At 43.9% G+C, this 14,821-nt stretch overlaps 1 protein-coding gene across 1 annotated transcript; it reads left to right on the top strand.

The window, feature by feature from the left end:
• Nucleotides 1–1,799: 1,799 nt before the first annotated feature.
• On the top strand, nt 1,800–10,663 carry LOC311226721 (perilipin-2-like; the record flags this gene model as incomplete). The annotated part of the gene is made up of 8 exons (XM_084312133.1): nt 1,800–1,881; nt 2,497–2,544; nt 3,352–3,547; nt 4,270–4,352; nt 5,130–5,415; nt 7,124–7,302; nt 9,862–9,978; nt 10,229–10,663. Exons 2-8 carry the CDS (start codon nt 2,512–2,514, stop codon nt 10,661–10,663), a joined length of 1,329 nt encoding a protein of 442 aa, XP_084168259.1. The 5' UTR covers nt 1,800–1,881; nt 2,497–2,511.
• Nucleotides 10,664–14,821: the final 4,158 nt, after the last annotated feature.

Genomic DNA, 14,821 nt, shown 5'->3' with positions numbered 1-14,821 from the left:
ACAACCATACTGGGTAATTTACATTGGAGGTGGTTGGGGGGGGGGGGGGGGGGCACACTGTATAAACAAGCAAAACTGTACATTGAGGGGGGGGAGACTCTGTACAAACAAACAAAATTGTACATTGGACTATTGACAAAACCATACTAGGTAAATGACTGTACATTGGAGGGGGTTGGGTTAGGATATTTACAGGGGCCAGTGTTGAATTGCAGTCTCCCGTAGGTGTCTCTTGAGAGAGGTTTTGAAAGTGGGTAGTGATCCACATTCCTTTACAGCTTTGGGTAGGGCGTTCCACATTGATGTGGCATAATTGCGAAACGTGTTTAGTCCCTTATTTGAGCCGAATCTGGGTTTAACATGATTTGTGGAGCTCCCTCTGGTGTTGTGATCGTGGTATTCACTGACCTTTGGGAAGTATTTTGCCATGTACATGGGTACCTTGGTCGTGTAGTGTATCTTGTAGACCAGGCCCATTGCAAGTTGCTGTACTCTGTCATCTACTCTAAGCCATCCTAGGTTGTCAAAGTGGGCAGGGGTGAGGTGGGTTCTAGGAGTAAGGTCAAGCAGTAGTCTGACCAGTTTGTTTTGAGATGTTTGTAATTTTGTTTTTAGCGCCTTTGAGGTGCTTTGGTACCATGAGGTGCAAGCATAGTCGTAGTACCCCTGAATGAGTGCTCCTGCCAGAGTCTTCAGGGTATTCTTGTTTACCAGAGAGGAGATCCGGTACAAGAATCGAGTTCGTTGGTTGACTTTTTTTATTACATTGGATGCCATTTTGTCACAGGAGAGATTAGCCTCTAGGATGGAACCCAGGTAGGTAATTTCATCTTTCCTTGTGACAATATTGTCACCCACTGTAACTGAGAAGCCGTCGGTCTTGCTGAGTTTGTTATTTGAACCGAAGAGAATGGACTCTGTTTTGCCCATGTGTAATGATAGTTTGTTATCAGCGAGCCATATGCAGATTCTGCCTAGTTCCGAGCTGAGGGTTTTTTCAACCTGTAACTTGTTCTTGTCAGAGACCAGCAGGGCTGAGTCGTCCGCAAACAGGAACAAGTTGCAGTCACAAGCTGACGACATGTCATTTGCATAAATTAGGAACAGTAGCGGTCCTAGTATGCTTCCTTGTGGAACACCACAGCTCACTGTGAGAGGGGGGGATAGGGTACCGTTTACCTCCACCATCTGTTCCCTCCCCTCAAGGTAGGATTGCATCCAGCTCACTGATAGACTATCAAAACCAATTGCTTTTAGCTTGTCAATCAGAATGGAGTGATTGACCGTGTCAAAGGCCTTTTGTAGGTCCAGCATGACCATGCCGCAGTATTTGCCTGCGTCCACCTCTTGTTTGATGTGGTCATTCAAATAGAGAAGGCATGTGTCAGTGGAGTGGGATGTTCTGAAGCCAGATTGGAATTCGTAGATTAGATTTTTTTCCGCTAGGTACTTTTCGACCTGTTCGTAGACTATTTTTTCCATGACTTTCGAGATGGAGGTGAGAATAGAAACAGGGCGGTAGTTGCCTGGGTCTAATTTGCTGCCCTTTTTGTGCAGAGGGGTCACCCTCGCAATTTTGAAGTCCTTGGGGACGTGTCCCTGTTTTATGGAGAGGTTTATTATGTGTGTGATGATTGGGGTGATGGCGGCTGCTGAGTCTCTGAGGAATTTGGAGGGGATGTTGTCATGGCCAGTGGCCTTGTTAGGTTGGAGGGCCTAACAAGTCCATTGCGTAACAGTAGCCACCGGATTGCATCTCGCGATAAGCCGAGAATATAAATATTGAGCTGCTGTTACAACTCAGTCATAAGCCAGTCAGTCGTTTCATACGGGAGGAGGAGTTGAAAGCGCATTGAATTTACTTTTGACGCGTATACATCGGTAAGATCAGCTTGTATTAATATATTGTATTTTGTGACTATTTCATTTAGACACTTTTTAAACACCACACCATATTGTATCTGTGTATTACTAAAACATTTGCACTATCTCTATCTCTTTCTTTTTGCATTTTAAAAGGTTTGGGTTTGTACTTCATTGTTTGCATTTTGTACTTTATTTTGTACTTTAGTTCGTACTTTAGTTGTATATTGTATACATTGTACAGTAGTGTTTGGTCTCTATTCTGTTGACCTTTTCACTGTATGAAGCACAATCTCAGGGGGTTCCATACAGAACCAAGCATTTCACTCTAATGTACATGTACCGTAATGTGACAAACAAAACTTGAACTGGCTTTTGCAAGTTCTATTTTAATTATATTAAGGTTTCGTTGTATCCACTGCATCATCATAGTCTACTGTAGATTACTATTATAGTGGTATAATAGTAATCAAATATGTATTCAAAGTATCGATTCGTCTCCCTCTCAGTCTACTTGTGACACTGGGAGAGACACAAAACAAAACGTGTTCAATGACCTAACTCATTCATTAAAGTTTTTTTGAATAGTGTAGCCTAAGCCCTACACTAACATTTAAATGTCTTCTTCTCTAGGTTTAACAGGTAGACATGGCAGCAGTTGACGTTGAAATCCCAAACCAGGTATGTCTGGTCATCTGGAACACTTTCTATTCTACATTCATTTTCTACTACATTTCTACAATTTTATTGACTGACTTTAATTAACATTGTCAAATAAACGACTGATACATAGGTTGTCTGTCTGTTATGTTTTACCAAAACCTGTTGATTGTAGCCTTTTAAACGGGAACGTCCCTGAATTTCAGCATCAATATTTTATTGTTGTTTCCAAGCCAAGGGTAGTTTTTAGTTGGAATGATTTAGAAACACCCTTGAGTCAATTTCCGCTGTCAGTTAAGGAGCAGTGTGCCTACATTTTGAGGAAATAACACAAGAGTAGTTTGTTCATCGCTTTCTACATGCTTTCTAGTCACCTTTTGACCCCAAATTAGGGAACTTAAGTGAACGAGTGGTTTTGTGTCTTATCGCCCTTTTCACTCTCTGTGAGTTTGCAGCTATGTTTCTAGCATATAGCGATAGAGTGACGATACATTTCCTGATAGTTTTAGGACGATACTAGTAGCAACAACATACAGCCTGCACTCACTGTAAGAAAAAAAGCTGCAAGAAAATGGTAAATGTCTGGCATCAATGGTTTCCAAATACTTACTGTCAAATTACAGTAAAATCAAATACATTTACAGATTACAACCTTTATTTAATGGTTAATATTTTGATAAAAGGTAATTTACTGAATTTTTATGGCATTTACACTTAAAGTAAAAAAAAAAGTTATCTGTAAAATAATACAGTGAATTTCCTATGAAAAAAAAATAATTGTTTACAGTGTAGTGGGACAGTTTTTGATTTCCATTGATTTGTTCCCAGAACCTGGTGGAGCGTGTGAGCAGCCTCCCGTTGGTGAGCTCCACCTATGGCATGGTGTCCAGTGTCTACTGCAACACCAAGGAGACCTACCCGTACATCAAGTCTGTGTGTGAGGCAGCAGAGCAGGGAGTGAGAACCATCACGTCTGTGGCTCTCACCAGTGCCATGCCCATCATCAGCAAGCTGGAGCCTCAGAGTAAGAAAAAATTCAATAATAATGATTTTGACCTACATAGATTTAGGTAACAATTGCAACTTCGAAGTGTGTTTTATTTACAATATCTTCTATATCACATCAAATATTTTGTGCTCATTGTGAAACTGGAATTCCTTGTCAAGTGAGTGTGTGGACCTAATGAGTCAGAGGCTTTTCTGGGATTTCCAAACCAGTCAGCAGACTCATTCTCATGTTAACCTCTGACCCAATTATATGATCTATCGCCGTACGATCACGCCGAGGCACGATACAATTACCATTACTTAAAGTGACGACCCACTCAAATCGTTCACTTTAAACAAGTCTTTTTAACACTACACCATATTTTATTTATTTATTACTCAAATATTTGCACTATATCTCTAGCTCATTTTAGCATTTTGTTTGCATTTTGTACTTTAGTTTATTGTATATTTTGTATAGTGTTTAGTCTTTATTCTTTTTACTTTCTTTTTTATTGTATGAAGCACAATTTCAGGAGGCTCATACAGAACCAAGCATTTCACTGTATATGTGACAAATAAAACCACAAAAAACACAAATAAAATAAAAGTTGAACTTGAAACTTGAATTGCCCCATCCATAAATACCTCTTACTGCAGTGAAGAGATGTGTACATGTTTATTTATTTACCCTTTTGTACACATCCTGTATCAGCCTGTGTTACTCAGTATCGTCTGTTCTTGTTTTATTGCCAACAGTCACCATCGCCAACGACTTGGCCTGTAAAGGTCTGGACAAGATTGAGAAAACTTTACCGATCCTCCACCAGCCTTCCGACCAGGTATGTGGCTGCTCTTTGCACAAGGATTGGCACGGCTAGATGCCAGGAAGGTTTGGCACATAGAGAGTTAGCTAATCTTCTGGCGGCTTATCTATGACCTCTGTCCCGTCTGACACCGCGTTGCCTCATTTGGGCTGAGCTCACAACCAAACTGAAATCCTTTTCTCCTTTTTTATTTATTTTTTGCCTTTCCATCTTTTTCTCCTACCACATGCTGCCCTACTGTCAGTCTGGGGAGGGTGTAGACTACCACATGCTGCCCTACTGTCAGTCTGGGGAGGGTGTAGACTACCACATGCTGCCCTACTGTCGGTCTGGTGGAGGGTGTAGACTACCACATGCTGCCCTACTGTCGGTCTGGTGGAGGGTGTAGACTACCACATGCTGCCCTACCGTCAGTCCGGGGAGGGTGTAGACTATCATATGCCTCCTCCAATACATGTGGAGTCGCCAGCCTCTTCTTTTCACCTGACAGCGAGGAGTTTCACTGGGAGAACGTAACGCGTGCAGAGGTTCACGCTATTTCCCCCAGGTCCCCTCCCTGCTGAACAGGCACCCCGACCGACTAGTAGGAGTCGCTGTTTGCAACGACCAGGACTCATCCCACCGGGTTCCTACCCCGCGAACACTGACAATCGTGTTCGTAGGGATGACTGACCGAGCCACTGACAGCTGTAATCGAACCCAGAGTCTCTGTCTCTGGTGGTAGGCGAGTGCTTAGACCTCTACGCTACTCTCCTTTTTTACATTTTATTCTCTTCTTTTCCTCCCGCCCAGATCGTCGCCAGCGCCAAGGGCGTGGTCAGCGGCGCCAAAGACGCCGTGACCGTCACCGTCACCGGCGCCAAGGACACCGTATCCGACACGCTGATCAGCGTGGCGCACATGGCGCGGGGTGTGGTGCAGGAGGGAGTGGAGATGACCAGGGCCGTGGTCAGTGGCGGCGTCAACACCGTGCTGGAGACCCGCATGGCTCGGCTGGTCAGCAGTGGGGTGGACACGGCCCTCGGGACGTCCGAGAGCTTGGTGGACCAGTACCTGCCCCTGACCGAGGACGAGCTGGGTGGGTTGGCTCAGAGACAAGGTCTTAGTGTCGGCAAACAGCGGGCTACATGGCTACATAGCTACATGGCTAGTTTGGCTACATGGCTACATGGCTACAGGGCTACATGGCTACATGGCTACATGGCTACATGGCTACATGGCTACATGGCTACATGGCTACATGGCTACATGGCTACATAGCTACATGGCTAGTTTGGCTACATGGCTACATGGCTACATAGCTACATGGCTACATGGCTACATAGCTACATGGCTACATGGCTACAGGGCTACAGGGCTACAGGGCTACATGGCTACATGGCTACATGGCTACATGGCTACATGGCTACATGGCTACATGGCTACATGGCTACATGGCTACATAGCTACATGGCTAGTTTGGCTACATGGCTACATGGCTACATAGCTACATGGCTACATGGCTACATAGCTACATGGCTACATGGCTACATGGCTACATGGCTACATAGCTACATAGCTACATGGCTACATGGCTACATAGCTACATGGCTACATAGCTACATAGCTGAACTGAAGTGACCCATCTCCAAATCCCCCCCCCCCCCCCCCCTCTTTTCTCGACCCTCCCCCTCGGACGAACAAAGTGAACTGGACCGATTCCAACATCAACAGCGCACTGCAGTTCACTCATCTCAATGGCTGAACCCTGATCAGAAGTATGTTGCCTCATCTCAAAAGCCTGTTGGATATTTCTTCAGTCAGAGCAAGTCGGATCCATGTCAAATTCGAATAGATTTGATTAAAATGTATTATCATCATACAGCACAAGTACAGTACAACGAAAGGAAGTTTGGCATCCAACCAGAGTGCAAATGTAACAGTAAAGTGCAATAGTAATATACAATGTACAGGTGATTAAACTGGGTATGTGTGAGGAAAGCAAAACTTATGATTGGAGGATAAAGAAAAGAGGGCAGGGTTTGAGATAGGTCAATTGTATTGAATGAATCTAAAAGCACACATACTGTGCCTCTATTTCACATGGATCCACCTTTTTCTGACAGAAAGAAATGTCCAATAGGCTTTTGAGATGAGGCAACATGCCTCTAACCGGGGGTCAAACGTGGAGATGATTGAGCCGCAGTTTGCTGTCGATGTTGGAATTGGTCCAGTTTTCAGCAGGAAAAACAGCAGCTCGTCAAAGAGGAAGTTTGCTCCAGGGGTCAATGTTCTCCGTCTCAGAGTGACAAATAAACATTAGCGGTTGTTTGCAGCTGGAAGATAACCCCAGAGGCTCACAGAGGCTACTAGGACATTATCCTTAGTATAAACAATGCTGCGAATTAGCCTACTAGCCTTCTTAAAGGCCCCTTAAATGTTTGTATCAATGGACCCCCTTGTAAACGACAAACATGCCAGAAGCTGTCCTTACTAGGCACGATAGAGGCGATAAAAGTATTAAAAATGATTGTAGTCTCCTTTCCTTCCCTTTTATTGAAGACCTAAACCAATGTACAAGAACAAATACATCTTCACAGAAAAATTCATATAATATTATTATAATTATTTTGAACAGATTAGACATTTGAGAACTGAACATTGTAACAATGATACCTAATGAAACAATAGGGCGGTACACTTCTGAGAAATTTTTTCAATTTCAACTTCAAGTTTGCTTTTATTTGTCCATCTGAAATGGTCAACATGCTTTTAACTTCACGCCTCCATCCCCCTTGTCGCGACAGAAACGGAGGCCAAGATGGTGAGAGGCTTTGACCAGGAGCAGCCGAGCTACTACGTCCGCCTGGGGTCCCTCTCCACCAAGCTCCGCAAGCGGGCGTACGCCAAGGCCCTGGCCCAAGTACAGGATGCCAAGCAGCGCAGTCACGAGTCCATCACCAAGCTGAACCACACCTTTGACCTGGTGGGTGAGCTGGAGGGATGTAGTTATTCAAAGTAACAGTACTGACAGTAGTAGTAGTAGTAATAATAGCAGTAGTAATAGTAATAGTAGTGACAGCAGTAGTAGTAGTAGTAGTAGTAGTAGTAGTAGTAGTAGTAGTAGTAGTAGTAGTAGTAGTAGTAGTAGTAGTAGTAGTAGTAGTAGTAGTAGTAGCAGGCAACTACCGCCCTGTTTCTATTCTCACCTCCATCTCGAAAGTCATGGAAAAAATAGTCTACGAACAGGTCGAAAAGTACCTAGCGGAAAAAAATCTAATCTACGAATTCCAATCTGGCTTCAGAACATCCCACTCCACTGACACATGCCTTCTCTATTTGAATGACCACATCAAACAAGAGGTGGACGCAGGCAAATACTGCGGCATGGTCATGCTGGACCTACAAAAGGCCTTTGACACGGTCAATCACTCCATTCTGATTGACAAGCTAAAAGCAATTGGTTTTGATAGTCTATCAGTGAGCTGGATGCAATCCTACCTTGAGGGGAGGGAACAGATGGTGGAGGTAAACGGTACCCTATCCCCCCCTCTCACAGTGAGCTGTGGTGTTCCACAAGGAAGCATACTAGGACCGCTACTGTTCCTAATTTATGCAAATGACATGTCGTCAGCTTGTGACTGCAACTTGTTCCTGTTTGCGGACGACTCAGCCCTGCTGGTCTCTGACAAGAACAAGTTACAGGTTGAAAAAACCCTCAGCTCGGAACTAGGCAGAATCTGCATATGGCTCGCTGATAACAAACTATCATTACACATGGGCAAAACAGAGTCCATTCTCTTCGGTTCAAATAACAAACTCAGCAAGACCGACGGCTTCTCAGTTACAGTGGGTGACAATATTGACACAAGGAAAGATGAAATTACCTACCTGGGTTCCATCCTAGAGGCTAATCTCTCCTGTGACAAAATGGCATCCAATGTAATAAAAAAAGTCAACCAACGAACTCGATTCTTGTACCGGATCTCCTCTCTGGTAAACAAGAATACCCTGAAGACTCTGGCAGGAGCACTCATTCAGGGGTACTACGACTATGCTTGCACCTCATGGTACCAAAGCACCTCAAAGGCGCTAAAAACAAAATTACAAACATCTCAAAACAAACTGGTCAGACTACTGCTTGACCTTACTCCTAGAACCCACCTCACCCCTGCCCACTTTGACAACCTAGGATGGCTTAGAGTAGATGACAGAGTACAGCAACTTGCAATGGGCCTGGTCTACAAGATACACTACACGACCAAGGTACCCATGTACATGGCAAAATACTTCCCAAAGGTCAGTGAATACCACGATCACAACACCAGAGGGAGCTCCACAAATCATGTTAAACCCAGATTCGGCTCAAATAAGGGACTAAACACGTTTCGCAATTATGCCACATCAATGTGGAACGCCCTACCCAAAGCTGTAAAGGAATGTGGATCACTACCCACTTTCAAAACCTCTCTCAAGAGACACCTACGGGAGACTGCAATTCAACACTGGCCCCTGTAAATATCCTAACCCAACCCCCTCCAATGTACAGTCATTTACCTAGTATGGTTTTGTCAATAGTCCAATGTACAATTTTGTTTGTTTGTACAGAGTCTCCCCCCCTCAATGTACAGTTTTGCTTGTTTATACAGTGTGCCCCCCCCAACCACCTCCAATGTACAGTTTCTACGTCAAATGTATATACTCCCTTTTCTTGACTCCTTCTGTATCACAAACAGTACTGTATTTGCAAATCTGGTATGTCATAAATGTATAGATGTAGCAGTACTGACTATCTGTATGTCATATATGTCCTGATGAATTGAAAATGGGGGACCCTGATGTAAACAAGACGAAAGTCTTTCTCTGGTCTGCATCCCCTTAACAATTGTGTGTATTGAGCTGTACTGTATTGTACCCATTCTGCAATCTGTTAATAAAGTTTTCAATCAATCAATCAAGCAGCAGTAGTAGTAGTAGTAGTAGTAGTAGTAGTAGTAGTAGTAGTAGTAGTAGTAGTAGTAGTAGTAGTAGTAGTAGTAGTAGTAGTAGTAGTAGCAGCAGCAGCAGCAGCAGTAGTATTAGTATTCATATATAAATATGAATGGGGTTGATGGCACATCACCTTTCTTGGATTCAAGTCACTTTACAGCACATAATTGGCCCAGTGGTTCACCTGATTGTTGTAGCTACTAGCTACAGTAGTGATCATAGTTTTAATGGCACTGACGCTCTTTTTTTTGGACCTTAGTCACTGATATCCATAGCATTGGTGATGAGGACAGGTTAATAGGTTGGTTTTGGAGGCATTGTTCTTCACTATGAGCAGGGGAAAGCCCCTGGCATCAATAGTTACCATTGGTTTTTTTGTCTGTTACGGTACACTGTGACCAATGTTTTAGGAATATATAGATGAGAAGCTAAATCATACACATCTACCAGATTCAAAATCAGAAGTAACAGATTACATTAAGGAGATTCTCTTTCCCAAGTGGTAGCTTGTGGCCAGTGAACCGTCCGGTAAAGTTGTTATATTCCTTCTTTCCAGATTGAATATGCCAGAAATAACATTGATGGGGCCAACCACAAGGTGTACGACAAGCTGAGCCCCTTTGTGGACTGGAGGTCCAGTGGTCCGACCCAGGCCAATGGCCACGGGGCAGAGGTAAGGTTCTTCAGCTAGGCAAAACATTAATAAATAGATAAGAAGTAGAGTCTGAATGAAACAATTAGAGACAGTTTTGGAAAAGTAAAGATGTAACATTACATTTCTATTCCTTGCATTAGGGTTTTATTCTATTTATCAGCTATCCATGTTTGTGAACGCACACACAAACGTCCACAGTAAGACAAGATATTACACGTCTGTCTGACCTCATCCGTGATCCGTCTCCTCCTCCTCCTCCTCCACTCAGGCCATCGAGTCTCGTACCCTGGGCCTGGCACGCTCCCTCACCCAGCAGCTGCAGACCACATGTCTGGTCCTCGTGTCCGGCCTGAAGGGCCTTCCCAACAACATCCAGCAGGAGGCGCTGTCGCTCAGCCACTCGGCCGCACAGGTCTACACCAGCTTCAGTCAGGCCGTCTCCTTCAGGGACCTGCCCGACGGTGTGCTGGCCAGCAGCAAATCAAAGTTGGTCAAGATGAAGGAATCTATCGACAGCGTCATGGATTACCTCGTCAATAACACGCCGCTCAACTGGATGGTCGGGCCCTTCTACCCCCGGCTTCCTCCTCCGGGACAGGCCCCAGCCACGCCCGGCACGTCCCCCCTCTCCCCACCGCACCAGAAGGCCCCCATGGAGGTGGAGATGGCGTCACTTGGTTCCGACAAGCTATTAGTTGCTTGATGCAGTTTTATAAACACAATGCTTTTTTATTCATAATAATAATTCAGAGAATGTTGTAGGATGAAATTATTTTAACTGCTTTTAGTGACACACACACACAGCTATTTACATTCTGCGGCTGCAACGCTGTATTATCCTTTTCCATGTCAATCCAAATAAACTGCTGTTTTCACAACTTTTACCTGAATTTAGTCTTTGATATTTTTTATATATAATCATTGAACAGGTGACTACTACTTACACAAGCTTATGTTAACTACTGTATGTGTGCTATACTGCTTGAAAGAGACCAAATTGTCGGGTGGTCCAGGGTGAAAACCCTGCCTCTCCGTAAGGGTAAACTTTTCTGGAATTAAAGAGAAATTCCACCGCAAAGCAACATTAAGCTTGTTTAGATCAGATTAGATTAAAATACATTGTCATCATACAGCACACGTACAGTATAAAAAAAATAAGTTTGGCATCTAAACAGAGTGCAAATGTGACAGTAAAGTGCAGTAGTAATATACAACGTACATGGGTATAAAATATATAAATTAGTACTACTGAGTAATAGTGCTAATCATGCCATTTACATTTAGTCATTTAGCTGACGCTTTTATCCAAAGCGACTTACAAGTTTTGTACGACACGTCAGTAGGAAGGGTACAACTCTATCAGCTGAGTAACAATGTTCATCAAAGTGTTCAGACTTGAGTGCTACAGTGTATGTTAGTATATTAGAAAGTGCATGACAGTAAGAAGGTTATTTTCTTTTAGTTTTTTTTCTCATTTCAGATATTGATTGAAGAATTGTATTCGACGGCGAAAGATTGGACGGGTTTCGGCTGTCCTAACTGTGGTGGGAAGTTCGTTCCACCATTGTGGGGCATGTTACGATGGTGCCGCTTTGCTGGCATGATGTGGTGGAACTCAGTTTGCAGTGTAGAACGGAGAGATATACAGGATACAGGAGACGGCGTAGTGGTGAATAATAAGGCTTTTACTTGAAACAGAAAACAACAAACACAACTGACAACAACAGTAACAATTAAACAATGAACCAGCAAGTGTCTGCTGGCCCACAACACCTAATATACAAACACTAATTAGAGACAGAGGGTAATTACAAACAGGACACAGGTGTGATAGACAGAAACAACAGAACACAGAGCACACTGGGAAAAACAATAACAATTGAACAAACTGAGACCAACAAGACTAAAACATATTTACAAAACACAGACAGGGGAACACAAGTCTAACAAAGTGGAGACAACAACGATACAGACAATAAACATAAATGGCAGTAAATAATATTAATCAGGTGAGTGAGCTGATGCCAGATCTGGATCAGCCCACCGGTTGGCAATGTTTTATTATGAAGGGGTGTATGTGTAGCAGGTATATAAAATATACTAATGTTGTATTCCACAAAGATCCCTCCCTAACGTTATTACTTTAATTTGTTTATTATTATCTTTTACTCTAATAGTCTTTTATTTTGAAGCCGTCGTCACTTCCTGCCGAAGTGACGTTTTTCCCCTTGCACCTCCCCTTTCGCGCCAGACTATCTGGAATGCTGGAAGGGGTAAGACGTGCTTTCAGTGTCTGTAAATATATAAGGTCTAAAAGAACGCACTATTGTAAATCAGTTGCCGGGCAATGAACCGGAGTTGTATATAGTGGTAACTGTGTTAATGTGAACAATTCTGCACTTTTTGTAATGGGGTTTAACTATGGTGACTATCTTTTGTATGACACATGTGGACAACTAGTAGTTATGGGCTGAGCAATGCGTTGTAGGCCTTTTCCTGACATTGATTTCCCTCGTTGCAGCCTGTGAACTGGAGCCACCTAGTGGACAAGCAATAATGCCATATTATTCTTGCCTGTGGAATGTCTTTCCAGGTAATTGGAGATGTCTTATTATTTAATTTGTATTATTTCATTGTGTATTTTATTATTATTGTGATATTTCAATGTATCATTCAAAATGTTCAGACTATCTGGAATGCTGGAAGGGCCTGTGAACTGGAGCCACCTAGTGGACAAGCAATAATGCCATATTATTCTTGCCTGTGGAATGTCTTTCCAGGAGAAATAAAACACTGAATTGCCACAACTGAGTCATCACTTCCACTACACGACGATGACACAGAGGGTGGCCTTTAGACCAGTTACAGTGGTGCCGTGACCAGGACAACACAAGAACCAACGCCAGATTGGTCGCCGGGAAGAGTGTCGTCGAAGTGAATTTTTTTTCTTCTTTCTTTGACGTATATATATATATTTTTATTCTCTTTCCTGGTATAGGAATAGCCAACAGAAAAATATAGTGACCTTATTATATATTTTTCTTCTCCTCCTTTGTGGTGGAATAGCCAATTGAAAAATATAGTGACCTGATAATATATTTTTCTTTTCCTCCTTTGTGGTGGAATAGCCAATTGAAAAATATAGTGACCTGATAATATATTTTTCTTCTCCTCCTTTGTGGTGGAATAGCCAATTGAAAAATATAGTGACCTGATAATATATTTTTCTTTTCCTCTTTTGTGGTGGAATAGCCAATTGAAAAATATAGTGACCTGATAATATATTTTTCTTCTCCTCCTTTGTGGTGGAATAGCCAAATGAAAAATATAGTGACCTTGTTATATATTTTTCTTCTCCTCTCTCGTAGTGGAATAGCCAAGAACAATATTATAATCAAATATTTCTCCACTATTTTGGCATAGTATTGGTAATGGCCAAGGTAAACATATTGTGATCCGCAGTATATATTTAATTTTTTTTCTCCTTCTTTGTTGATAGCCCATTTTAGAAAATAAAATAGAATGGATCATGATAATGTAGAGGTGGGGGCCGTTTCAGAGAGCGGGTCTGTTGTAGAGGGGGGAGCCATTGAGGAGAGGGTGGTTCATGGCCCTAGTGATTTTGCGTCCGGGAGGGGGGCACAGCTGTTGGCTCGATTTAACTCACTGGGCTGGCAGGGTGGTGAAGGGAGGTCACGAGCGCCCAGTCAGACCCAGCAGGTTAGTGCCCCGGGCAATGAAGGTTCCCCAGTCTTCACCTCAACCCATCTACCGAGCCACACACCCTTTGCCCACAGGCCTACCTTTTCACCTACGGCCATCCCCGATAGGAACGACCCAGCATTGAGTGACCTGATATCACACATCGCCCAGCAGGTGGGACAGTCAATATCGGCTCAGATGAGGGGAGAGAGCCGGGCGAATGAAGGCAGTCAAGAGCGGGTTCAATACCCGGGTGGGAGCCAACCACGCGTCGACTCCACACTCAACCTGACTGGTGTAAAGCTGGTCATGCAGTCGGATGTGAGGGAGCCTCCAGTGTACAGAGGAGATGGGTCTGACAAGCTCTCAGTGCATGAGTGGGAGGAGCTCATGGACACCTACCTGAGGAAGAGAGGTATAGGAGTGGACGAGCAGCATCAGGAGATGTTGTCCAGACTGATGGGCAGAGCCAGAGACATTGTAAAGATAACGCTCCGTAGCAACCCGTTACTAAAGCCTCAAGAGAACCCGAGGGTTGTGACTGACATACTGAAACAACATTTCGGTGGCGTGTCATGCTCAAGTATGCCTCTTGCGGATTTCTATAACACTGTGCCTGTGCCAGGGGAGGACCCTGTCGAGTATTGGATCCGACTTAACAAGGCTGTTGATGCAGCAGAGGAGGGCCTGAGCAGGCATGGGCGACATATTGATGACCCCCGTCGAGAGGTGACCATGATGTTCGTAAAGCATTGCCCTGATCCTTCCCTTGCTGCAATCTTGCGGTTCAAAGCGCCAGAGAAGTGGACAGCTGGTGAAATACAGGAGCATGTTGACCGTCATCAGATCAGCATGAGAGGACAGCGGGACGCCAGAACAAACCGTGCAGGTCTGGGGAGACCTTTAACAGTTCATGTCCAGACACCTGTGTTCGAGGGGTTGTCTACGCCTAACCTTCCAGAGTCGCCCCCTGTCCAGGTGGGAGCGAGTGTCACGTCTGCTCCTCAGATAGATGGGAACTGTCTGATGACTTTGATTGGCCTGCTTGACCGGACACTCTCTCAGAACAGTCAAGCGATGGCGCAGAATAGCCAAGTAATGGCTCAGAACATTCTGCCGATCCCTCAGAGCTACCAGCCGATGGCTCAGAACATTCTGC

This window comes from Notolepis coatsorum, assembly GCF_963971535.1.
Source record: "Notolepis coatsorum genome assembly, chromosome: 4".
Classification (NCBI taxonomy): Eukaryota; Metazoa; Chordata; class Actinopteri; order Aulopiformes; family Paralepididae; genus Notolepis; species Notolepis coatsorum.
Note: the sequence above shows the minus strand (reverse complement) of the source record. Positions and strands in the feature narration are given on the sequence as shown.